The following is a 25,215-nucleotide window of genomic DNA, read 5'->3' as shown; positions in this document are numbered from 1 at the left end:
GGTGAAGGGGGTTTAAACCCTAAGATTTTTTTCTTAAAAAGGTTTTTTTTTTTTTTTTTTTTTTTTTTCTGTGAATTGAACACTGGCATGCATTGCACCACAATGCACTATAAAGGCTGAATTGGTGCTCCGTCTCTTCATGTGATATATATATATATATATATATATATATCACCTTTAAAACATTCCTCGCAGATATACACATTGCAGAGAAAACTTATTGGGTGCAGACTTGTTTACTTTTTATTACAGCCTTATTTTCTAAAATAAATAGTAACAGTCCTATGTAAAATAAAACAATAGGATTGCGATGATTTGCAATAGATAATAGTTTAATTGACAGACAAAATGTTGAGAGAATATCAAACTTTTTTAAATTGTAATACCAAAAACGGAAACATTTGGGGAATGTTTGAACTAAAAGGCCAATAAGGATACGATTGGTCAGATGTGATTTGACATCTTATAGTATCTGTGGTTGCAGAGGAAACTTTGTACTGCATAAACATTCATGTTCAATGTCAACATTTTAAAAGTTTTTAGCCAGACATGGATTTAAATTCTGTTCAAATAGTTGCATTCATTTTTTTTTTCTTTAACTTCCAAACTTTTAGTGAGAGAGGCTGTTTTATATTTAAATAATATCTTAATTTGTTGCCAGACTTGAGTATCTTTTCTTGCTTGTTACTGCCTTTCCCTTCTGCTGTGCTGCCAGCTTCCTGTTTGAAGATCTAAAGCTTGTTTACTGCACCTTCCCTAGTTTCTCTTAGATTCCAGTCTAGCATGTCAGTCACCACTGTCAGTGTATGACCTCAGGAATATCACGATTTAAAAACAAACAAACAAACAAACAAAAAAAGCCTGACCCTTTATTTGTCATTACAGAGCAAGTGAAAAGACTCTTTGTTTTTATCTTTAAAGTGTGTCTTTGTGGCCATCTTTAAAGATCTTTGTTCAGTCCCCATGAGCTTGTTTTAAGGAGTTTGCTCACCCTTTTCAGCTGTCGACAACCAGTACCTTAATGTTAACTTCATGCTAAATTTTGGTTTGAAAAGCATGCATGTATGGATTTTACTTGTTTATCACAGAACCGAATCCCTGAGTTTGATGTTTTGCATGCAATAAATGTAGCAAGCTACAAACACCTGATCCACAGATTTTTAGATCAACTCAACATGCATTAATGCCCTTTTCTTTTTTTTTGTTGTTTTCCTTTAATGCATCTATTTAATTTTTTTTTTTTTTTTTTTTTTTTTTTACAACCTGGGGATTTTTAGGCAGCGGTTGACATGCAGGCATACAAGTGTCTGTTCAGGTTGTGTCCACGCAAGACGATGCCCAAAGCTCGATACATGCATCTTGCCCAGGAACTGAGTTTGGACCCAGACTGGCCCCCAAAGCCGACCACCACCACAGAGGCCAAGCCCCGCCCTGAAAACGGCTCTGTCTATGACATCATAAGTCACTCCTAGCATCGTCACACTCCCAAACACTATGGGGTCCCCAGCTCTCTCACAGGAAACTTGCATATGAGGAGTACTAAGGGAAGTGCACATTGTCATTCTCTCGATCGCCTTCACTCTTCATGCAAAAGAACTTCATCAGTTCTCACGAATACCGATATCTGTACCTTCATATCTTTCAAACTGCTCCCGCTTTCTCCGTCACACTCCATATTGATGCTCTCAGGTCTCATTATTTGACATTTCTGTAAAACAAAAGCATCATTGCTCTTTTACTTGTACGCCATTCCTTACGTCTGTTTATAAAAGCAGAGTAGCATTCAACAAAGACTTGCAATCAAAGTGAAAGTTGTGCGGTGACACCTTGTGGTGTAGGTTGAACATCCTGTCAGTTTGTCTGAGGAAAACCAAGTGAAAGGTCACTTCAAAAATGTGTATTCCCTCGCAAATATAAAACATGTTTCATAAGATTGTTATAAACGTCAGGTTTTATTTTACACCTTAATAGCCAATACGTGATGGACAGATACTGTGAAAATATTTAAAAAGTACAAATAAACTCTTGAGTGAAGCTGTGCAGCGTAGGATTGAGGGCATGTTGCCCTTGGAGCGAGGCTTTCAGATTTACCCTTTTCTGAATAAAAATATTGATTTTATAAAAAGGTTGTAGTTGAAACGTTTGGAGGATAGAAGAAAGGAAATGCACTTTAAAAAAGATTAAGTTAATGGATGAATATATTGACTTGATATAAAATTGTTCTATTTATTCTATTTGGTTGAATATTTCCTTTTGTGCAAGTGTGCGTCTTACCAGTATGTCTTATACTGTCGAAATGCCCGTTTATTTCTCATTGCATGGTGACTCATTTAAATATATTATAAGTCATTTGTAGGGAGCGCAGCAGAATTATGCCCACAGAGAACTTGTGAAATGGAAGTGGGGATTGTGGCTTTATTTGGTTCTTATAGGGCCCTCAGTAGTGAGGGAATACATTGTTAAATCAGAAATGAATTATTCAAATATGTCACCATTCATGGGCAAATAAACAGGCTTTCTAACAGTAGAGGATTTATTGCTCAGAAATGGTGTTACCACAAAGAAATAATCAACCAAATACAAATTTCCGTAATTTTTACGCTTGTTCTTTTCACTATTAGAACTTCCCTTCTGAAGCGCTAGAGCGCCACCTGTTGGCTCTTAGGTATAGTTTGTATACCAGTTGAAAAAAGCTCTAATTTGAGTTTCAGACGAAGAGAGCCGATTTAGCCTAAAATTGGCTGATTATGATCACCTGCTAACTTCTCAATGCAGCCCTAAAATACATGTATATTCATAAATACATACTGACTAACTAATTTGTGCATTAGCTAAGGGACATGTTGACTAGTTATTGGAATGAGGTAAACAAAAAGTACCATTACATTACAGTAAGTGATTTGTTTGTGCAGAATGATCTCCTTCTAGACCAGCATAAAGCCTGTACTCTGTTTAGCTATTTGCAAAAATAGATTTTTTTTTTTTTCTCTTTGAAAGGCATAGCGTAAAAATTTGGAAAGGTTTTAAAACCCAACGACTTGTTTGACGAAAGAAAACAGTTTGAGCTGACGAAGCTGATTCATGACCTGTATACTTGCTCTCAAATGCCTACAAATTTTTGTGTGAGCACAAAGTTAATTCAAATCCCTTGAAGAATGAAAAAAAAAATGCTTTTTGTTTTAAGAAAATGACCTACTCTCTAAACTGAACAACTTTATCTTTGACAAAGATAAGTAACAGGATTGACTTTGTGTGGCATTTTTCTTAGATTTCTCTAAAAACAGTTTCAAACTGTTTGGGTGTTTTGGCTCGTTCTTGTGGCATAGTGTCCGCTGTAATTGTCGATGTTTAGTTGTAGGATTTTAACTCTGAGCAATGAAAACATGGGAGTAAAAGAGTTTTCATCTATTCTATGTCCATATCGGCCGCCTTCTGTCCACAATATTGAATAATTGATCAAGAAATGTCAAATTTAGCACAGACTGTTATAGCTTTTCTGTAGATTTTGGAAGCATCTTTAAACCAACAGCCGAATCCTTGTTAACTCTGACAGCGATGACAGTAATCTTTATGTCATTTCTTACACTTTTAATATTAAAATGTTGACTTTGTGTGCTTCTGACAGAATAACAGTTTACTCTTTAACTAAACCTTTATGAAAAGCATGCCTGGTCAACATTTCCTCCATCAGTTTAGTACACAGTGATCTCTTTGCAGACTGAACTGGTGCTTGCTTGGTGGTGAAAACGCTCTTCAGCATACAGAGACCTGCATGAAGCCAGCTGCCAGCGGGTCACCTGACGGTTGCGATGCTACGCATTTAGCTTCAAGCATGTGGCATAACTATAGGAATTAAGAAACATTTAACATCTTACATTGTATATTAGAGGCGTAAATAATAATACAAAAGTCCCAGAAACAGCATGCATCTGGTTGGTTATTGTAAACTGTTAACCAAAAGCATGAGACTAGATGACTTAAAGCTTCCTGCATCTTTGGATACGTTCCTGAAATCAGAAGTACGGCTTTTTTAAGCGACATTTCTTCCTGTGGAAGATTGATTACAGTTGAAATTAGTCAATAGGGTAAAGAATTGTGCATCTCATCTGTGTGCTGCTCCTGTTTTTTTTTTTTTTTCTTCTCCCCTAAAAAAATGATTTATGAATGATGAAGCCTGATAAAATTGCTCTATCCATGTCCATCACATATCCTCCATGCATAGAGTTAAGGGCTATATGTTGGGTTCAGTGCTCTTTATTCAACATGTAAAATAAAAAAAACAGCAGTAGAGGAGCTTAAATGTGAGTGTTTTTGTGATTGGAATACATATTTATATTTTATTTGGAGCGTTTTGAAATGGTTAAAAATAAAAATGGATGTGTTGCCACAATGACATGTTCAAATAAGCAGATTACTCATACCCAATACTTTTGTTTAATCTATATAGAGTATTTATTGTGACCAGAAATTGGCCACTACATCTTTCTAAGAGTTCTCCATGATTTAGAAAATTCATTATTTTTCTAAGACTGAATGTAGTTGAGAACAAAATGTAATGCAATGCAAAACCACAATTACTGATTTTTATTTCCAAAGACATTTCTTCATATGTTTACTGGTTGCTTAAGTAAAAAAATAAAAAAAGAGTGAATGAGGGAGAAGAAAAGTTAGATTTTTAGCCAGTGGTAAGGTGTGTCAAATGAGATTTGATGGAGCACATCAAGTAGATATTAAGTGGTTAAAATAATACAAGGTTTTGTTTGTGTATATATGGGGTGTACATTTATCTTGTCTGTAGAAGAGTTTAAAGGTTTAATTATAAAGAAATATGGATTTTGAATTATAAAAGGGCTGGTGTGTTTTATTTTTTGCTTTATCTTCTACTTTTTGGTACTGTCACAATCAGTTGTCAATCTCTGTTTTTTTTTTTTTTTTTTTTTTTCTGGACTGTTTTGTGTTTTAACTTGTGCAATGTAACCTTACTGACTGTGTTCTCTAATTGGCCATCAAACCTGGGCATTTACGTCAGTCTGGTGAGAACACTTGGATAAACAAATTGCAGCCAATGTCTGTTTTCGAGGTCTAGATTAAATAAATCAAACCTGAACAATTTGCTCCTGCAGGATCCAAAAGTCCAAACAGATTTTTGTCTAGTTTCTCCCTTTGTCTTTATCTTGAAGTTTACTAACTATTGAAAAGAAAAAAGCTAACCAGAAGGGAATTCAGCCCGCTTCACATTTCTAGTTTAATCATCCAAGGTGTGTCTTGACATTTTCTCTGCTTCCATGTGAAATGTAGCTTGCAAATAAAATGTCCGTTGCTGTTTATCATCTTGTTGCATCATAATGCTGCTAGGAGCAAAATGATTCACTCATCTGTGTCATATCTGCACCATTTATTTAGAAAAGAACTAAATGTGTAAATGCTACTTTTGCATTTTTGTACTGTGTAGTTTTTCTTTTTGATTCAGCGAACCTTCAACAGAGACTTCTGAGCACCTTCACTATAGGGTTCATATTAAAATAATGTTAAAACATGTTTTCTCTTGGCATTCACATATGGTCTAGGTGTGGATGAATAACTTGTATGTTAGAAATAAATAAATTGGATTTAATGGTTCACCCAGAAAAATGCTATTAATTATATCTTTTTAACCAGTTTGCCTGCAGCTTAGCTCATGGTTTCTTTTCTGTGATCTTTATTTTCAGCTTCCTCACCTCCTCTCCTGGGATATATGTATTTTTTTATTGGCAGAGATGTATAATATTTTGACAATTTTCTATTTTATAATTTATTTGTATTTATTTTGATTGTTTATTTTTTTGTTGTTTTTTTTTCTCTGAAGATCGTGTTGTAGCTTTATGTCGATTTGTTTTTCTTCACAATAAATGTTCTTAAAGCAACTTCTTTTTTGGTCAAAGTTTTTCCATCAACTTTTAATGTAATGTATTTATGAGATAGTTGTACAGAAATATATATTTTTTGTGTATGGCGATGTGTATATATAAATTTTTAGTTCACAGGTGTCAGTTTGACTTGTTTTAAATACAATTAGCCTCAAGAAAGTGACAGTTGGGAAAAATTAAAAAAAAAAAAAAACTGCCCAACAACTGGTCCAATAATGTTTTATATCCGGGAGGGGAAAAAAGATTATACGTTATTGGCAGATAAAGTGTTGTTGATGACGGGTAAGCAAAGCTGCAATGAGCCAATAGTACTTCGTTGGAAAAAAATAAATTAATTAAGGAAAGCATCAATAACTGCGTCGGTAGCATCATCCTTCTGTCAGGGGAATATGCAGATGTTTTCATCATCAGTAAGCATAAATGAAAGCTTGAAATGGGTGTTTAATAATCTAAAGTGTTTCTCTCAGTGAGTTGAGTTACTAAAATGAACTTTTCAATGATATTCTAATTTGAGACACATCTGCACATCCTTCATAAGCTGAACTCCACAGCAGCATAACTGGCACAAATTAATATTTCTCTCAGATACAAGTTTGCTATTGATAAGCAAGACTTGTCACCAAATATTCTGTTGGGTAATTTGGTTTCTGTAACGGAGGTCCTGGGAAAACAGTTTAGACTTCCCCTGTTACTTTATGCAATAAGTGTCAACTTCCTATAACAAGGTGACAAAATTAACTTGTAACTACCAACACATTTTCATGACAAATGTGCGCTTCTGTTAGTTCTTAGCCTTCCCTGCGATATACCTTGTCTTTAACAAACTGAAGTGCACCTGTTTATTCAAATTACCATTACCAGTTGTGGTCTCAGTTTTTCACATTTAAATGTCCAGTTTCAGAAAAGTGTTTAGCCCTTGCAAGTTTAATCAGAGCTTCTTTGATTCGCACAGAAGTTGTCCTTGCATCAGAAGTTTTGACATTAAAATCCATATAGTTTTAACAAACTTTAAATAATAACCAATTAACTTCATAGTTCAGTAGATGTGAGTGCACACAAAAATGCACTAGTAGGTTTTATGGGACTTTTGTGCCAGGGGCATCCAGGTAATATCAATAAAAGTAATTTTATTCCAGTAATTTAATTCAAAAAGTGAAACCTGTATAAAATCATTACACACTACGATTTAGGTATTTTAAGCATTTCAGAATTTTTACTTTAATGAAGGTGGACATCTTGGAGAAACTGGCTTCAGTGACAAAGATGAGAGTTGTGTAGGAGGAGAATTCTTTTTGGAGGTATATATTGAATTGAAGTGATTTTTCGTTCCCTCGAGAGGTCGGGATTAAAGTCGGAATTCTTTTTTTCAGAGGCCCTTATGTTCTTCATTTTGTTATAGCTTTTCTCAGATAAACGCCTTAATACACCGGAACTATAAGACTACGGTGTCAGTGCAGATTTGGAGGTAGTACCACTCACCGGAAGTGGAACTGTCACACTGCTTTTGTCCTTGCTAGATAACGGGCTTGTGAGTTGCCATTAGAGGCAGGCAAATGTGTCCTGATTGGAAAGATGTATTGAGCTGTGACGGAAGATAAAATCTGACAGAGAGTTACATTCACCTGTTGTTAGCAGCGCCATGTTGCGTGTCGGGAGCTCAGCTGCCTGGTGAGTTCAGTTTTACTGAAGGTAACGGTAGCACAAGCTAGCTTCGGTAAAATGAAGCGAAGGGGGTCCTCTGACAGCTGATGGCATTATAGTTAGCTCTGTTTTGAGACTGGTAACTAATGTCCTGGTTTAAATAGATGTAAGCCTGAAATCCCACGGATTTACCGGCTGTGTATTATACTAAATGTGCTTTAAACCGAATTTCCATCTAGTTCTGTTGGTGCTGAGTTTATTTAACTGATAGCCGACTGTAAGCAGCTAACCTGAGTGGTTGGGGAGTGTATTTCTGCTTATATTGACTTTAATAACCTACTGTTGCTTCATGCTAAATTGACCTGTTCATGGACCTATCCAGTATACACTAGTATGAGTAGTTTTTTTGCTTACTGTAGCTAAGTGTTATATATTGTGTAATTATATGTTGCTAGCGTTGCACGATTTATGATAATGTATTGTGTATATTAGGCATCAGAATCTTTTACCAAATGCTTCTCCGATTAATCGTTTTTTTCTTGTAATTGTAGCCGATCTATTTTTATAATAATTCTCTTTTTCTATAATCAGTATGCTAAGTTGCAAGGATTTCAAGTTGGACCAAATGATTTAATCTGAAAGAACATAATTGTAAGAATTTGAGATGTGCTGTACGACTACAGTATCAACAAATCAACTATGAAGCTACCCATAACTACACTTTAACTATAATAATGTAATGTAGAAAATTTCTTACTGAGAGAATCTGCAAAATTGAACTAAAAATAAGAACCAACTATTGATGTCTAAATGATTTTATGCAATTCACAGAAATAAGTACTGTGACGTTCTGTTAGGACACCCAGGCATCAGATACGTTTGTTTTTAACAAAAAGCATAAGGCAGCTGGTAAGGAATAAATCAGCCAACACCAAACTCCTCTGACAGTAAGACAGTGCAACAGCATGAATGAACACATAATAATAATCAGTAGCAGATTTTCACGTATTGATTTTTCTTTTTCTTTACAAAGACATATTTGTGACAATTTGTGAATCAATGTGCCTAATGGATATACAGTGGACTTTTTAAGATAACATTCATATTGTAAATAACTTAAAAAATTGTTAGACACTAATAATACCGCAATACAGCTTTAAAAGTGGTGTGTTATTCTGACAAAAGGTTAGTATCTACGTGGAACCTCTGATCCAAAACACTTTCATAGAACAGTTTATAATTACAAGTGACTCAAATTTATTACTTCCAACATGTCTCGTATCTTGAACGTTATTTTGCTTTGCTACCTGAATCAGCTTGGATTCCAGTGCTATTAGAGAGAGCTTTGACTGAACAAGATCCTGTTCTCATTTACACTTCCTCATCTTCCTCACTCCAGTTTCAGAATATGATGACATGGATGGACCTTGCAGCAGATTTGAGTTAACAATCATGGGCCTATATGTTGCTGTGTCTTGCATAATTTTTACTGTTGTAACAATTTTCAGCTTAGTTGTTAGATTTTCTTTGCACTGCAGACTTGTACACAAATATTAAAACGTGTTAATAGTAAATGTGGTTGTGAGTAGTATTCCTCTTCTGTTGTTTATCAAGAAGATAAATCAGAAGTTGTCTTTACAGTTGGTGTAGGTGGTCATAATTAAAGTTCCACAATTATAGAATCATAAAATGGAAACAAACGCCGCTTGTTTCTTTTTTTTTTTTTTAATGCCATATTCCTCTGTTATTTCAGCGTGGCTTGTAGGAGCCTCGTCTCAAACTATATGGGGGTGAAATTCCGGATCCCACTGCAGAAACTTCATCCTCTGTCTCGTGCCATTCACCATCGTTACTCTGGAAACAATAACCCTCACCGGACTCCTCATCGCACAGCAGCGCGATATTTTACCTCCATGTCCCGGTTGCCCATGCGGCCTGTGAAGCCTCCTCCGGGGTCTGGTGGTCACAGGCACCAACAGCAGCGTAACTTCTGGGTGGCCCGCCTGGCAGCCCGGCTGCTGAGGCTCCGATACATCCTGCTGGGAACAGCAGTTGGAGGAGGTTACACAGCTAAGAAGGTCAGTGCTAGTTATTATCACTTATGTTGTGTCAAAGTCCATTTTGTGGATAATGAAGCAAAAATCCTTCATTACTGGTTTTAATTTGGTGCATATTTGTAAACAGACAGCAGGTAATTTTAAGTAAAAAGTCTCTTTTAATTCTTAGACCTATGAAGAGTGGAAAGACATGCTGCCTGATTTCAGTGAATACAACTGGGTCATCCCTGATTTTGTGTGGGAACTGAGTGAAAATATTGATCTTGGTAAGTTTCTTTTTTTTTTTATCAGTGATCTTTGGTATTAAAATTGTCTATCAATTTATTTTACGTTGTTATCCTTCAGTCACATGTCAGATTTTTATACCTCACCGACATTTTTGCATTTAAGATAAACTGGCAAAAGCATTACCAGAGATGGAAGAAATCGCTAAACTTCTGCCTGACTTTGAGAAGATTGGAGAGAACTTCACTTTCCTTAAAGGCCTTCTTTCCTCTGGTGAGTAAACTGAACATTAGCTGGATGCTGTAAAATAAGAAAATGAATTCAAGGCCACATATGGGATGAATTAGAATTTCCAGAGGAAGGTTGCTGTCTGTATTTTGGTTGATGTTTTAATTTAATGTTTGATTTATCACCTCGCTTTGGGTGCATTTAAAGCAATATCTTGATAAACATTCAGTATTACAAACATGTTATTCAGCCTGTTTCCTGAATATCTTCCTCTCTGCAGTTTTTCTTACTAGAGTGTGTTTATATACTGCTGCTGTGTTTGACAGACTGATATGAAACCAAATAGTTCACTATTCATTCTCTCACTATGTTGAATTTTCTTTTGCGTCACTGCATGTTTATAGTGTTGCAAAGTTTCTTTGTCATTAAACTTTACTGAGTCACTGAAAAACTTAAGGGAGTAGTTTTGATGTTTTTGCAAAGACTAGTTTTGATGGATTTTTCAGAATGGAAAATACAAATATATTCTTGACCAACTAATTACTGATCTGAGCCATGCAAGACGAATATTACACATTTGATTGGTGCTTCTTTAATATCCACTGATTGATCTTTCCACAAACTTTTGTGTGTTCACAAATACTTTAAATAACATACTTTATTTGTAGTAAACAAAAAAAAGGTCAGTCAGAGATCAGATCCAGTTCAGGATTTAACTCTTTTATCGGTTTCTTCAGGGACTTTTTCAACTAAAGCTTCTGCTCATCCACAGCTTGTCATTACGCATCATTATTGTGCTGAATTCCTGGTTTGACAGCCATCCCTCTACCTGTCTGCTTCATGACTTACATCTTGTGTTCTTCGTTTTTCCTCTTCTCCTGTCCTCCACATTTTTCACAGGTGTGAGTTTGGGTAGTGAAGTCAAAGGAGTCTCTGGCCTGCATCTGTTAGGTGTGTAATCCCCGTATACTAGTAGAACTGTCCGTACCCCTTTTTACTTTCTGTCACTCTTCAATGGCATCACACAGGACTGTGATTATCTTAATGTTTAGATTTAGCAGTGAGGAAAGTGGACAACCATATTCCAAATGTGCAGAAGGAATTTGTTTCTTTCTGTAGTTCTCACAAAAGAACTTTCAAAGACTCTCTTGTTTGTCTGTAGTTTGTTGTCCTACTTTCTTACTCTCTTTTTCTTGCCTCTCTCTGGCTGAATATTGTCCAACCTTTTTAGGTCTTTGCCTCCTTTGACTTCAAGCTCTCCTCTCACTTGGCCTGAGGGTTTCTTTTAACTACACGCTCATTACTAACCTTTTCAGCAGTCTTCCTCTGTCTCTGGTTTCTGACACTCAAATTTTTGAAAAATGTAGTTTTAGTTTGAATTTTATACGACTCGTTTATGAACCTGTGTGCCAGGTTCATAAACCACAGCCTTAGCTATGAGTCACAGAAAAACAAAGGAGCGTCCCTTGCAATTATTGTTATCTCTTGTTTGCTCTTATGGCTGGCTTCATAAATATATCTTATGTAATTTGCACTAATTTTACATTCTGTGTTTTAAACACATTTCTTATGTTGATAAGAGAAGTGATGCCTTTTAAGATTTAAACATGATTTAGTCATTCAACCAAAAAAACAATTGGTGTCAGTTTATTTTTTATTTTTTTTTATTTTAAGCAAGTGTGATTTGAACAATGTTGCACCACATTAGAAACGAATATTAATCTAAAGTCAAATAACATTAATCTAAATATGAACCCAAAATGTAATTTTCAAGATTTCAGTTTTCTTTCAGAGGAAACTTATTTAGATATAGATGTATTTTGTCTCTTTAATAAACTATTTAATCGGCAATAAACATATCATTGTTGTCATTAGGACATCTAGACTAACTAATTCATATTTTACCTCAGAAAATGTGATTTACTTACCTACAAACTCAAGGATTTCAGCGACATTTTCAAACATTTAAACTTAATCACAAATTTGTGGGCTTTTTTTTAATCAAGCACCCCTTGAAGCCTGTAGCATTATTATATCTTTTTGTCACTACTTTTTTACGTCTTGTGTTTTTGTTTCCTCTTAGAAAATTCAGGCGATCCTGCTCTAAAAGCTACAGATTCTTCAACCGGAGCTGCACATGATGTCAGTGACAAGCAGTACAAAAAGGCAAGTGTTTAAAATCTGTTTCACACGTCACAGCTTTTATGCTCTCTCAATGCCAGCACCACTCTCTATCATTTAAAGGGACTATATTATCGTTTATATTTGTTATCATTATTTGTCTTCACGCTTATATCTCACAACCAATTTATTTATTTTTATGACTGAAGTCAAATCCAAGTTGAGTTGAGTGTGGATTTTTACGGAGACTTAACTGCTGTGGAGTCTGAGGGCAGTGGGTTTGAGACCTAACACACAAACACCCTAAGGAGAGATTTAAAAGATCTTGGTGTTGAGTCCGGTCTGCCTGCAGTTCACCACAGAGATGAATGAGGACTTGTTTAAAACTTGGTTGTTCAGTGGCCTGGCAGCTGACTCTGCTCAAGCTTTTGGTCGTCAGCTTGGTTGACTCTTTCTTTAAGTAAAACTGCAATAGTAAAAGTATTTACTGTTGTATTTTTTCCATCGTTCCCAATTAGTGGACTCATATCATACATATCCCAACAACAAGCAACAACTCATCATGCTAGCACCTTCTTATTTTAGCAGCTGTGGCTAAGAAGACTGTTATATCAGGAAAGCAAGTTTTAAATGTACTTACCCTGTTAGAAACCAATGGAAAGGCATAGTGTGGTTTTTATTTTTTATCCTTTTGAAATTTGTGGCCTTTGTGGCTCTAAAATCTGATGATGTAGTCCCTTTAACTTCTGTTTGCAGTCTGTCACCATATCAACCATAGTTAGTTCAATCAAATGGCCATCAAAGATACATGAGTATACATTTTTTTAAAGTTACTTTATAATAATACTTTGAGACATTGTGCTTAGAATATTGCACATTGAATTCAAAAATTGCATCAAATAGTAACATTTCTGTTTTTCGGTTCGTTCAGTTTATTGGATGTGATTTTGCACTTTCTGAAATCTGACATTATTTTCAGATTTTCCAGAAATTATACAACATACCGCTTAGATTTGGTATCACTCTTACTGAGAGCTGGAAAACAATCCTAGGTTTCTTTATGATTGCCTGTTCATACCTATTTAGCTCTGATTGTGAGTTAAAAAAAAAACAAAAAAACATCTTGGTAACTTATACTTTGTAGTGGATTTTTGGTTACTCTTTTGAATTTTAGTCCTTTATTTGTCTCTGCAAAAAAATATATTTTGTATGTATTCATTCCTCCTGTCTTCCTTCCTACCTTCTCGTGTTTCGTTTTATTGTTACCATTTTCTATCTTTTGTGTATTTTCATAACTGCGCAAAGTTAAAACGAAACCAACCTGAAAATCTATGAATTAGGAAGAGGTGCATTTTAACCCTCCCGCGGTCTTGGCGCTGCAGGTGACGGTCGGACAGTGGGGAAGCGGAGTGAGAGGGGGGGTTTTGTGTCAGACTGTCTCGTAAAAACGCACGCGGAGTTGGCGCGGCCAGGTACAAAGTAAAAAACAGTTGAGGTTCATATGACCCCATCTCTTAAGACCACGGGAGGGTTAATAAACTTTTCTGCCGGTTTCCCTCTTTGTACCTACAATCAGAGTCTCCAACATGAACACAACTTTTATATTCCATGCCTTACTCCCAATGCAAAAGCTAGCGCTCTAAAATGAGACAAACTCTGTGTTTCATGATGGGGATCTTTGAAACTAGACAGAATCCACCTGCTTTTTGCTTCGTCTCAGTAGATTTTAATGCTTGCTTTGCTGATTTAGTTTTCACTTTAAGCATTCACAGACCAGGTGAGTTAAAACCACGTTAACATTTTGTTTTAATACATAAAACACTTCAAGAGAATTGTTACAATTTTGATGTTGTCCTTAATCTCCTATGGTGCATAAGGAGCACCAGTCACTGTTGCTGCCCCTTGCTGGAAGGCACTGATTGTGGTATTAGTTGCCTTTTCTGCCCTCAGTCTGGCAAAGTTTGTTTTGAACCAAGACAGACTTTGTTTTATTCACTGACGATGGTGGCAAGATTCTGAAAGTGAAAGATTCTTCTTGATTCTTTCAAACAAATCCTGACTGAATTCTGATTCTTCCACCTGAACAACACCAGTGCCAGCTGTCCCGGCTGGGTTTCCTGCATTGGGATGCAAGCATTGGTCCACATGGCATGGATCAACCCGGTGGCCGGTTGTTGTTCTTGGGTTTTTATTATTATTTTCCTCCTCCTTCCTCTCTCTCACGTCTCTCTGACGCACCCAGCAGGGTCTGCTCGGAGAGCTGATTTTTATTCAGCAGCAGATCCAGCGGCATGAGGAGGAGGTCCGGCGGGCCGCTGCAGCCAATAGTGCGCATACGTCATCCCAAGAGCGTGCTGCGAACCACAACCCCTCGACACAGACGCGCAAGGTGAAGGCCCCCCCTCACTTTGATCCCAATCCCACCAACAACTCCCAAAAACGTCCAGCTAAAGGACAGAGGAGGGACAATTTGGTTCAAGTGAAGTGAGATTAATTTGAGCTGGAGTCAAGTTTTGCATAGATTGGTTGCTTAAATGTAGAAACTTTCAACAGTGTTTTATTGCTTTTGTCATGCAAAACAAACATTGTAACTGGAAGGTTTTAATCCTGTCAGTTTAGGTATTTATTTCATATCTCATGAAAGAAAATATACTTTATCCTTTTTTGTTATATTTGTAGAAGTGATGACACAAACCTGGAGTGCCTTGCAAACATATTCATATCTCTAAACCTTTTCACATTACAACCATAATTTTCAAGTGTATTTTATTGGGATTATATAAAAATGTGGCATTTATCTGGTTTTAGTCTCTTTAACTAAAAGACTAAAACCATGTAACTAATCTAATAGTTGATTTTTGAACCCAAGAAATCAATTATTAGAGTCCTAATTTCATCTCGGTATAAACCCAGTGGTTTGTTAAAGGCTGAATAAGTTTATTAGAGACCAGAGAACACAGCAGACAGGTCAGGGATGAAGGTGTGGAGGTTTTTTAAAGCCGTATCTCAAACTAAGAACACATCACAGAGCTCTGGAGCTGCTTCCAAAGTTCAGGTGGAAGAATCTGTCAACGATTTGTTGTACGCTCCACAAATCTGACCTCTTTGGAAGAAGGCTTTTGCCTATATACTGCAGCATTCTTAGTATGGCAGAAAACTAGAACTGCACGTCACTCTCACAGTTGATGGGAGGATGGATTGAGCAAAATAGAGGACAATAATGGTGAAAAATAAAAGCTGCAACAGTAAAGATGAAGCTGGAGCTACAATAGAATGTGTTCCCTGTTGAAGTTCAGAACTAAATCAATAACCTGCTGCAAATTTCTATTTTATATTTCCAGTCTGACTCAGCTTGAGCTGTTTTGCAAAGATGAATTAATAGGAAGGTTTGGCTGCGGAAACTTGCAGCAGTCATTGCAAAGTGAAGCTGGCACTCCACGCAAGCTGGCTAAATACAAATGCATGACACGCCTTTCAGACTTTTAATTGTGAAGAAATTTGAAATGCGTGCTTGATTTTCTTTCCATTTTCAATTTTTGCAATCCCTTCTGGGGGTCTGTCACATAAGATCCCAGTAAAATATGTTGAGGTTCATTGCTGTACTGTAACAAATTTGAACAGTACAATGAGTGTGAATAGTTGTGCAAGGTGCTGTATCTCGACACTTTTAGCCTTCTCTGAAAAACTTGACAATAGTCTCCACGTCTGACTAAATGTGTATCACTGGGCTTAGATTTTCCAGTAATTCTTGCGTGACATGCATGAATCTTTTGCAGCCTACTTCTAGGAACAGTTGCAATGGATTTAGTTTCTCATGACCATAGATGTAGCTGGATGATCAACTGTCTCGTTTAATGTTTGGGAGCACAGCATGAACCTGTGTGGCAACCAGCGGCATGGTGTGAGCTGACCTCTTTGAAAATCTCTGGGATGAACTGAAGTTTAAGTCAAAATTGAAGCCATTAGTTCAAAAGGAGCTGGTTTGTTGCTGTGAACTTTTCTGCATATTGCTGGAAAATATCTCAAAACAAAACTCTTGTTTCTGTTTTTTAGTGAAGAAGTAGTTCTGCTCATGTAGTTTGCTGTGTCTGTGTGTCTTTTATGTTAATTTTACCTTCTCCCAGTTCTGTTTCTTCTTGTTTCCTGTCTTCTGTTGGTCTCATGCAGAGATGACACTCGGTCATACAATTACTAAAATCTAATGGGGTTTAACAAAATCAGGTCTTTTGTAACAAAATGGTTTTGTAAATAAACCTGGCTTGATTTTTACAGGATTCACTCTTTAATTTCTGCCTGTTTGTGGATCCCTGAAATTAAAGCTGGGTTATAGCAGTTATATGTTGACTGTCTGCCTGAAATGTTTGGATCTTTATGCATTAACATGACTTTCCATTTTGATTCTTTATGCAATACAGTTTGCATGTATTGAACCTTTGCGGTGATGGTGGGAGTTTTCTCTTCTGAAATAGTACTCTGAGCATAATGGAAAGCTACAAGCCGAAGGCTGAAAGGAAGCATGAATTTTACCCATTTATCTTGTTCGTCTTTGTTTCTGCTGTGACTTTCAGTCATCAGACAAAGAAAAGATTGACCAGCTCCAAGAGGAGCTTCTTCGAACTCAGGTAGTGCATCTCCAAAATCAAACGAAAATGATAAAAGGGCCGTGTGAAATGCCTGCTAATATGATTAATTATTTCTTAGTTAAAGTATCAGCGCATGCTGGAAAGACTGGAAAAGGAAAATAAAGAGTTAAGGAAAGTGGTGCTGCAAAAAGATGATAAGGGGATTCATCAAAGGAAGGTGAAGGTGAGTCATTTATCGACACAAACCTTAAACACTTTAATATTTTAAGGTTTCCATATCTGCTTGTGGTGTGGCTTTTAAGATTGTTTAGTTGTGAACCTGTTCAATTTGTCACTATTATGCCATTTAATGTTTTTTTTTTTTTTTTTTTTTTTTTTTTTTTCAAAAATCCCTTATTGACCTTTATTCTGAAGTCCTCGACATCCTGTCTGATTATGATTCCAACTACAACACCCAGGACCACTTACCCAGGGTGAGGTGCACAATTTGTAATCCTCAGCCAGATTTCAGATTATTACTTAAGCAACATTTTGGTCATTTTTTTTTGTTAAATTTCCTTATTAGTTGAATAATATCGGCATTTTATACTCCTGAAAGTTATGAACTACCTCTTGGTTTGTAATTCACTCTAACACTAAATATTAGTGCCCCATGTTTCTCTATTCAGTCTTACTGTATTTAGCTGATGTCATTTGTATCATGTAATTCCTCATGGTGTAACTAATAACCTAATTTGTAGTTTATCCAACGTCTCTCCTGCTCTCTGTCCTTCAGGTGGTTGTGGTTGGCGATCAAAGTGCTGGGAAGACCAGCGTCCTTGAGATGATTGCCCAGGCCAGGATCTTCCCCAGGGGATCAGGAGAGATGATGACTCGCTCTCCTGTGAAGGTGGGTGGAGGACAGAGTGGTTTTATGTCTGGATTCGATTCCTTCTTTCCCTTAGAACAGTGGTTCTTAACCAGGGGTTCGATGAGTCGGTCTCAGGGGTTCGGCGGAGCCTCTGCCGCAGAGGTAAAGACACACTTGTGTAAAGTCGTGATGACGCCCCACTTTCTCATCACTTGCTGCAGAGTTACAGAGTTACATGACGTTTTCAGAGAATCTACCTTTTAAGAAGACTTGGTGATGTTGGGGTGACCCAACTAGAGTCTAGTTGGGTCACCCTATGTCTTGAATTTGGGGGAAAGAAATCATATTTTTATCACTGCAGAAAGGTTCAGTGAATGCGCATATGAAACTGGTGGGTTCGGTACCTCAAAAAAGGTTAAGGACCACTGCCTTAGAATAACCTCTATATTGTCCCTACAGGTAACATTAAGCGAAGGTCCCCACCATGTGGCCATGTTCAAAGACAGTGGCCGAGAGTTCGACCTCACTAAGGATGAGGATGTAGGTCACACATGCATCTGATTTATTATTTAAGGATTAACTGCAATCCTGTTGCTTTTTCACACAACATGTTTGTTTCTCTTCTTGGTTTGCGTGCAGCTGGCTGCTCTGAGGCATGAGATTGAGCTGAGGATGAGGAAGAGTGTGAAGGAGGGACAGACAGTCAGCTCTGAGGTTGGACAAAGTTTCATCTGGATTATTAACAAAAAAATTATCTTATTTATATTTAGAACAGTTGATAAAATACTTTCATTTGTTCCACAACAGACAATCTCTTTGAGTGTTAAAGGACCGGGTATTCAGAGGATGGTTCTTGTTGACTTGCCTGGTGTCATCAGTGTGAGTAATAAAACTTTCTCAGATAGACACTGATATATTATTTTATATCCATACATAATTTTAATATGTATGGAGTGCTGTTGCTAGAGGGTTCCTATGCAATTAGGAAATGCCTGGAATGTGTAGGAGCCCCAGTGCTAAAGATACATGTTTTTTTTTTGTGTGTTTTTTTTTAATAAAACAAAGATTTTATGTAATTAATGTAATTGAACTACTTTCTAGACGGTGACGACGGGCATGGCATCAGACACTAAGGAAACTATCTTCAGCATGAGCAAGGCCTACATGTTAAACCCTAATGCCATCATTCTTTGTATTCAAGGTGAGACATGGCCATTTGCTTTTCCATTGCCTGATGTAGAGGGAACATAATATAGGAACAGTATTTGTGGAAAGGTCCTGAGATTTCCACAAGAAATAAAAAACTGGACTCCAGGTTTGTCATTTTTGATCTGTTTATTCTCCCTCGACCCAGACGGCAGTGTGGATGCGGAGCGCAGCATCGTAACAGACCTGGTCAGCCAGATGGACCCTCAGGGCAGAAGGACCATCTTTGTTCTAACTAAAGTGGACTTGGCTGAAAAGAACCTGGCCAGTCCAAGCAGAGTAAGAGATCTGAGCCGTTCCGACACAAGTGCTGCTTTATATCTATAATTATGCACTGACTAGCTGTAAATATTTCTCATTTTGGTTTCATTTCCTGGTGAAGGCACCCATCCAACACTGCAGTCACTGTCTTATTGACCTGCTTCAATTACTGAATTAAAGATAGTGATGCTGCATTTTCACTTATTAAGCCAGTAAAATGTTAGTCACCAATATTGTTTTATATCCAGGTGATCCACTAGAGGGAGCTCAATCTCTTCTAATGGACCATACACCAATCAGGCATAACTTTATGACCACCTTCCTGATAGTGTATTGGTTTACTTTTTGCTACCACTGGTTCACAGTTGCTCCATCTTTGAGCCACTTAAATGTTCTGAACCAGGCGTCCAACCATCAAAATTTAGTCGTTGCAGATTTGCTTAAACATTTGCACTTGTCCTGTTTTCCTTCTTCTAACTCACCAGGTTTGGTTATAAAAGGTTCACTTTTTGCCTCATATATACCACCCACAAACATGCAATGATGAGATAATCAGTGGTATTCACTAGACTTGATCATATACACCGTTTATATATATATATATATATATATAGAACTTTGTAACCCAAATTGGAATTTCTTACAATTTGATCTGTGCCTTTGAAAATACTTTTTTTTTTTTTCTCTTTTAGATTCAGCAAATTGTTGAAGGAAGGCTGTTTCCCATGAAAGCTCTTGGTTATTTCGCTGTGGTAACAGGAAAAGGTAAAAATTCTTCCAGAGTTTTGCGGCTTGCTGTATTTATTTTCTTATTTTTTCACTGATTTTTACTGACTGTTTATGTCTGCATTCAAAGGGGGCACCGGGGAGAGCATAGATGCAATTAAAGATTACGAAGAGGACTTTTTCCAGAACTCCAGATTGCTGAGGCAAGTTAAACTATAACAAACAAACTATCATGACTATTCAAGTGAATAACTGTGAAATTGAAAGTAACGTTTTTGTGCCAAAAGAGACGGTATGCTGAAAGCTCATCAGGTCACCACAAAGAACCTGAGTCTGGCTGTCTCTGACTGCTTCTGGAAGATGGTCAGGGAGTCTGTGGAGCAGCAAGCTGATGTTTTTAAAGGTATGCTCGCCTGACATTTACTAAATGTTTATCTCGGCCAAAGGTTCTGAGGCAGTAATTGTAAATGAACCAGACAATGCTTCCTCTTCACACTAAGAGTCTTCTGTCTCCAGGTCTTTCTCGGCTCACCCTGCCACACTTCCCCGGTCCCTCCCTTCTGCCTGCTTCAATTAGTCTAGACAATCACAAGCCATTGCTAACAGCAGAGGAGATTTATAGCTGTGAGACTGCAGTTCCCATAGACCCATTGTGTTGCATATCGATCTATATCCTATCAAATCACATGCGGCCGGCTTTCATCCTCCATTCTTGGCGCCACAAAGCTGCAATTAGACTAATGTGCAGTGTGAATAGGGAGCCGAGGGAAAAGGCACCAGGCTTGCTTCACCTGTGTGTGCGCGCGCACGTGTGTGTGTTTGTGCATACGTTAGAGCTAAAACTCTGACTTTTGATGAAGCATAGGCTACTGGCCCCATTGCTTCACCTCCTAAGGGACCAGTTAGGAAAGAGTGTGCAAAGTGTCCTCAGCCTCTCTTATTAAAGGATGGACACCATTAGCAACCTGAAAGTGTGTTTTATATCACACCACGTGGAAATAAAATGAGCTGTGTGTGCAGATGGTTGTTGATTGTTGAAATCTATTATTGGATACATCGAAGCAGCTAAAATTAGAACGCCGTTAAATGACTGGAGGAAGTTCTTTATCAGGGTGTATATGTCAACCCATCTTGAAATCGTCATTTAGTGATGAACATCATATAATCTTTATAACAGTCCCATCTTTCCTCAGCATCACGATTCAACCTGGAGACTGAATGGAAGAACAACTATCCTCGTCTGAGAGAACTTGACAGAGTAAGGCGAACACAGTCCATGTTTCTCTGTGGTTCTTTCATACAAAAGCTTCTTAGTAAACTTATCCTAATAAGCTCATTTGATTGGTTATTCACCCTGTTAATATTCTCGGAAAAGCGGTCACAGGTTTCTTTCTGAAATGTTTTCCAGTCTGGGGTGATTACTCATGGTGTTTTGTCTTTTTGCAGAATGAACTCTTTGAAAAAGCAAAAAATGAAATTTTGGATGAAGTCATTAGTTTGAGTCAAGTGACGCCCCAACTCTGGTAAGTCGTAGATAGTTATATTGTCGTTCATCTATAGTGAAATGTCAATGGATATTTTCCTCAAACAAAAATTGATCTCAGAAATTCAATTGGAAATGTGAAACATGTTACATAATATGACTCACAACTAATGATACAATTTCCAGGAAAATTCATATAATTCTATAATAATATTAAACCAGCAAATATTTTAATACATAACTGTTATGTCATGGCCACACAATGAGAAGCCTGCTGACTTGCAGTTATCTAGCAGACAGTCCCAGACACCGTCTGCAAGGAGAATCAGCCACAAAAGGTCATTGTTAATTAAGCTCAGCTACATCCTGGTATGTTATAGAATGTTGAGTGGAAGGAAAAAGTGAGGTTGAAAAAAGGTGCACCAGTAACAGGGATAACTGCAGTTTTAGAGAATACTGAAACAAATCCTATTTTAGAGTTTGGACATGGAGTGGACAACAGCTGGAGTCAGCATGGGTTAAAACAGCCATCCCTTGTTAAACCACTCATGAACCATGTACAAGGTCTGAACCATCTGACCTGGCCTAAAAAGACTGGGCTATTGCTCAGTGGTCCAGAGTTCTCGTTTCAGGCTAAAGTACATTTTCCGGGGAAATCAAGGTCTCGGAGTCAAGACAAATAGGGAAGAGGCACAGAATCCAAGCTCCATAAGATCCAGTGTGAACTTAAATTTCTTAAGGTCTCCACATTCAGAGATGATTTTGCATCCATGTTATCTGCTGTCCACTATGCTTTATCAAGTCCAATGTCAGTGCAGTCATCTACCAGGAAATCTTCATGCTTCTGCTGACAAACGTTTTAGAGGATTTCATATTCTAGTATTATTTGCACTCTCCCTCACTGCTGAAGGTACCAATAGCTGGTTCAGTGATCATTGTATCAGTCTGCCTAATTGACCAGAAACCTCTGCTCACCGTAATCCCACAGAGAATCAATGGAGTACTGTCAAGACAAATATGACAGACACCAGAGCCAGCAGTCTATTGCAGAGGCTGGGGTAGAGCCTATATTCTGTGCAGCACCTGATGACACTTTTCAGTCCGTTGACTGTATTACATTTTTTGTATTTCTATATTAAAATAATTTCTTCTATTCTCATGTAACTTCTTGTTATTGTGAAGACTTGTACTTTGAGAATTTCACTTTGTTAGCTGAATGATTAAACTATCTTTTCTTTATAATATATTTTAGATTTATTATATCCTGGTTATCATCCCTAGCATTTATTGCTCCCTTCATAGACTCTCATTTATTTAAAATTCTTCCTAATAGCAAAGTTGAAAGCTATTTATCCCACATAAGCAGATCTCATGTTTTTTTGTTTTTTAATTTCTTTTAAAATACACCACTGGTCATTTATCTTTGTTTATACATTCTGTATGACTATACAGCTTATCTCATCTAGTATGAGGAAAAAGCTTGCTTTAATGAGATGTATGCATTGTGCTATGGCCATCCCCTGTGTGCGTGCCTCCAGTTTACTTTGATCAATAATCTGATGAATGGCCCGTGGACAGGAGCAGGGGTGGCCCTGTTAGCCAGCCAGCACAATTGAAGATAGCATTTATTGACAGAGAGCAGAGCCAGCTGGAACAAAGGGGACACGGCATGAAATATGAGGAAATGTTTATGATTAATGAGAAAAGGAGCAAAACTGCTGTGGTTACAGGGAGACTCAGTTTTGTTCCTGAGTCGCTATGCCATAAAGGAAAGTTGCGATACTTTGTGCTGCTAACAGAGTCATCGTAGTTCTGGCTACAAAAATAAAAGCACCCAGTGGGTCACTTTACTGAGCTGTACAGGAAACATAGAGGTTTTTGATTGGCACATTTATGTTGGATCAATGCTTCTAAATGCAACCAAAAAGGACAGTTCAGATCTTGAAAATGTTAACATGGTTTAAACGGAAAACTGAGACTGGAACAGCCATAAGGACTATGCTACAAATCAACAAACAGCTGTTATTCAGCTCATTACTAATGCATTCCATGTTTTGCTCCACACAGGGAGTCTATTCTGCAGAAAAAGCTTTGGGAACGTGTTTCCACTCATGTCATCGAGAATATCTATCTGCCTGCTGCCCAGACGATGGACTCTGGGACCTTTAACACAACTGTAGACATCAAGCTGAAGCAGTGGACTGACAAGCAGCTTCCACATAAGGCACTGGAGGTAAAATATTAAAATAAAACCCACATAAGTGCAAGCAGTCTTCTTTGATTCTTGATAGCTGCTCATCTGATATTTGTAATCAGGGCTCCGAGCCTGATTTAATACTTAAGTTTGGAAAAAAGTAAGTTTCTTTTTTTTTTTTTGTTGATTTCCGATTTTCTTTGTGGTCTGACTAGGAAAATCTGATTTGAACCTTTTTTTCTAGTTTTTAAGACACAGATGAGAAGCAGAGGGAAAAAGAAGATGAGCATATATTACAAATGATATAATCATTGCAATACTTACCAAATCTAATCCCATCATAAGATGCTCTAATATAGCCCTACTGTTGGTTGCTGCATATACTTTTGATTTTGATCAGTCAGAGGAAAAATTGACTATCTCCAATTGGTAGCCGATTGATCGGTTAATTTCTTCTGTCTTAATTCCAAATCGTCCCTCCTGTTTCTTTAATTACTATTGCTTAGTTAATGCTGATCACTTTTGGCACTTTGTAGGAAGCATTAAATGCATCGGTTGCCTCATTTTAATGTCAAGACAGATCCGGCCTTTTCTTCCATCTGCTTTGCCAAATCTCCCCCCTTCAGGTTGCCTGGGAGACTTTGCAGGAGGAGTTTGCTCGCTTTATGGCTGAATACAAAGGCAAAGACCAGGACGACATCTTTGACAAGCTGAAGGAGGCAGTGAAGGACGAGAGCATCAAGAGGCACAAGTGGAATGAGAGAGCCATGGACAGTCTGGTAAACACAGAAAGTCAACTCATCCAGAGTGCAGCAATGCAGAAACTCCCACAACTCTTTTCTGATGATCTGCATCTGTTAAAGAAAGATGGTCTTTATAGCTTTGATCCATTCTGACTAAGGCCACATGTAGCACTAACTGTATATTTAAGCTGTAATACTTTTCGTCCCATTTTGTAATGTATTTATATTTCTTGCTGCTGCGTGTCAGAGGGTGATCCAGCACAACGCCTTAGAAGACCGATCCATCACCGACAAACCTCAGTGGGATGCCGCCATCCAGTTCATGGAGGAAACGCTGCAGTCACGCCTCAAAGACAGTATGTTCGCCGCAGCGTCCTTCTGTCAGAATCACTGTTTTAGAGATCTGTATAGATTGTGGAAGATTACCCATAATTCATTGTAGAACCATCAGTGCTTCCTGAACTTCATACTGCAAGAGACTGAGACTACAGAACAAATTATAATCTCCACATACTTTAAAGTCACAAATCTGTGCTAAACCTGTACAATTTATTCATGTTTTAAATGTGATTATTTTCCCCCCCGCTGATTATTGTTGCTACATAGGATTAGTTTATTTTCTGTATTGTATCAGAATATATCTGATATGATTTAACTAATTCTAGCTGTCTCCTCCTGCATCACTGGAAATCTATAGAGTTCACTCCTCCAGATTATTGAACAGTGGTATCTATGCTGCAGCGCATCTCCTTCATAAATCTGATTAACTTTCTATGCATGCATCGAAACATACAAATTCACTAATATTTGGAGATGCTTAATATTTTTCAATAATGTCCAACTAAAATAACGGCTTTTTTCTAACTTTAATATGAGAAAAAAAACTATTGGATTCACTGATGATGAATAATAAACTGCTATTCCATATATTTATTGTAGCAGCATTTTAATAGATAATCAGTTATTTATATTGGATGATGAAGCATCTTCA

At 37.3% G+C, this 25,215-nt stretch overlaps 2 protein-coding genes across 7 annotated transcripts in view; both read left to right on the top strand.

Moving 5' to 3' along the window:
* Positions 1-5,428, top strand: part of atp13a3 (ATPase 13A3) — a 35,635-nt gene extending 30,207 nt beyond the window's left edge. For both annotated transcript variants that reach the window (XM_015043733.1, XM_015043648.1), the window contains one exon: positions 1,278-5,428. In XM_015043733.1, the coding sequence (XP_014899219.1) occupies positions 1,278-1,472 (195 nt within the window). In that variant the 3' untranslated portion in view covers positions 1,473-5,428. The remainder of the gene's footprint in view (positions 1-1,277) is intronic.
* Positions 5,429-7,363: 1,935 nt separating this feature from the next.
* Positions 7,364-25,215, top strand: part of opa1 (OPA1 mitochondrial dynamin like GTPase) — a 31,273-nt gene continuing 13,421 nt past the window's right edge. Inside the window, exons 1-24 of one of the 5 annotated variants that reach the window (XM_015043288.1) lie at positions 7,364-7,574; positions 9,301-9,625; positions 9,774-9,870; positions 9,995-10,102; positions 10,958-11,008; positions 12,141-12,223; positions 14,424-14,567; positions 16,747-16,800; positions 16,880-16,984; positions 17,148-17,234; positions 17,537-17,650; positions 18,071-18,151; positions 18,251-18,325; positions 18,419-18,490; positions 18,713-18,812; positions 18,966-19,096; positions 19,771-19,843; positions 19,935-20,007; positions 20,092-20,207; positions 20,998-21,062; positions 21,251-21,327; positions 23,355-23,520; positions 24,108-24,260; positions 24,472-24,580. In XM_015043288.1, coding sequence (XP_014898774.1) covers positions 7,546-7,574; positions 9,301-9,625; positions 9,774-9,870; positions 9,995-10,102; positions 10,958-11,008; positions 12,141-12,223; positions 14,424-14,567; positions 16,747-16,800; positions 16,880-16,984; positions 17,148-17,234; positions 17,537-17,650; positions 18,071-18,151; positions 18,251-18,325; positions 18,419-18,490; positions 18,713-18,812; positions 18,966-19,096; positions 19,771-19,843; positions 19,935-20,007; positions 20,092-20,207; positions 20,998-21,062; positions 21,251-21,327; positions 23,355-23,520; positions 24,108-24,260; positions 24,472-24,580 — 2,488 coding nt within the window. In that variant the 5' untranslated portion in view covers positions 7,364-7,545. Of the gene's footprint in view, positions 7,575-9,300; positions 9,626-9,773; positions 9,871-9,994; positions 10,103-10,957; positions 11,009-12,140; positions 12,224-14,420; positions 14,568-16,746; positions 16,801-16,879; positions 16,985-17,147; positions 17,235-17,536; positions 17,651-18,070; positions 18,152-18,250; positions 18,326-18,418; positions 18,491-18,712; positions 18,813-18,965; positions 19,097-19,770; positions 19,844-19,934; positions 20,008-20,091; positions 20,208-20,997; positions 21,063-21,250; positions 21,328-23,354; positions 23,521-24,107; positions 24,261-24,471; positions 24,581-25,215 lie in introns of all 5 variants that reach the window. The other 4 variants (XM_015043204.1, XM_015043367.1, XM_015043441.1 and 1 more) reach the window with 4 other exon arrangements.

Source organism: Poecilia latipinna, unplaced genomic scaffold, assembly GCF_001443285.1.
Source record: "Poecilia latipinna isolate Pla-1442-1.1 unplaced genomic scaffold, P_latipinna-1.0 Scaffold2, whole genome shotgun sequence".
Taxonomy (NCBI): domain Eukaryota; kingdom Metazoa; phylum Chordata; class Actinopteri; order Cyprinodontiformes; family Poeciliidae; genus Poecilia; species Poecilia latipinna.
The sequence above is the reverse complement of the archived record's forward strand: the minus strand, read 5'-3'. Positions and strand labels throughout refer to the sequence as shown.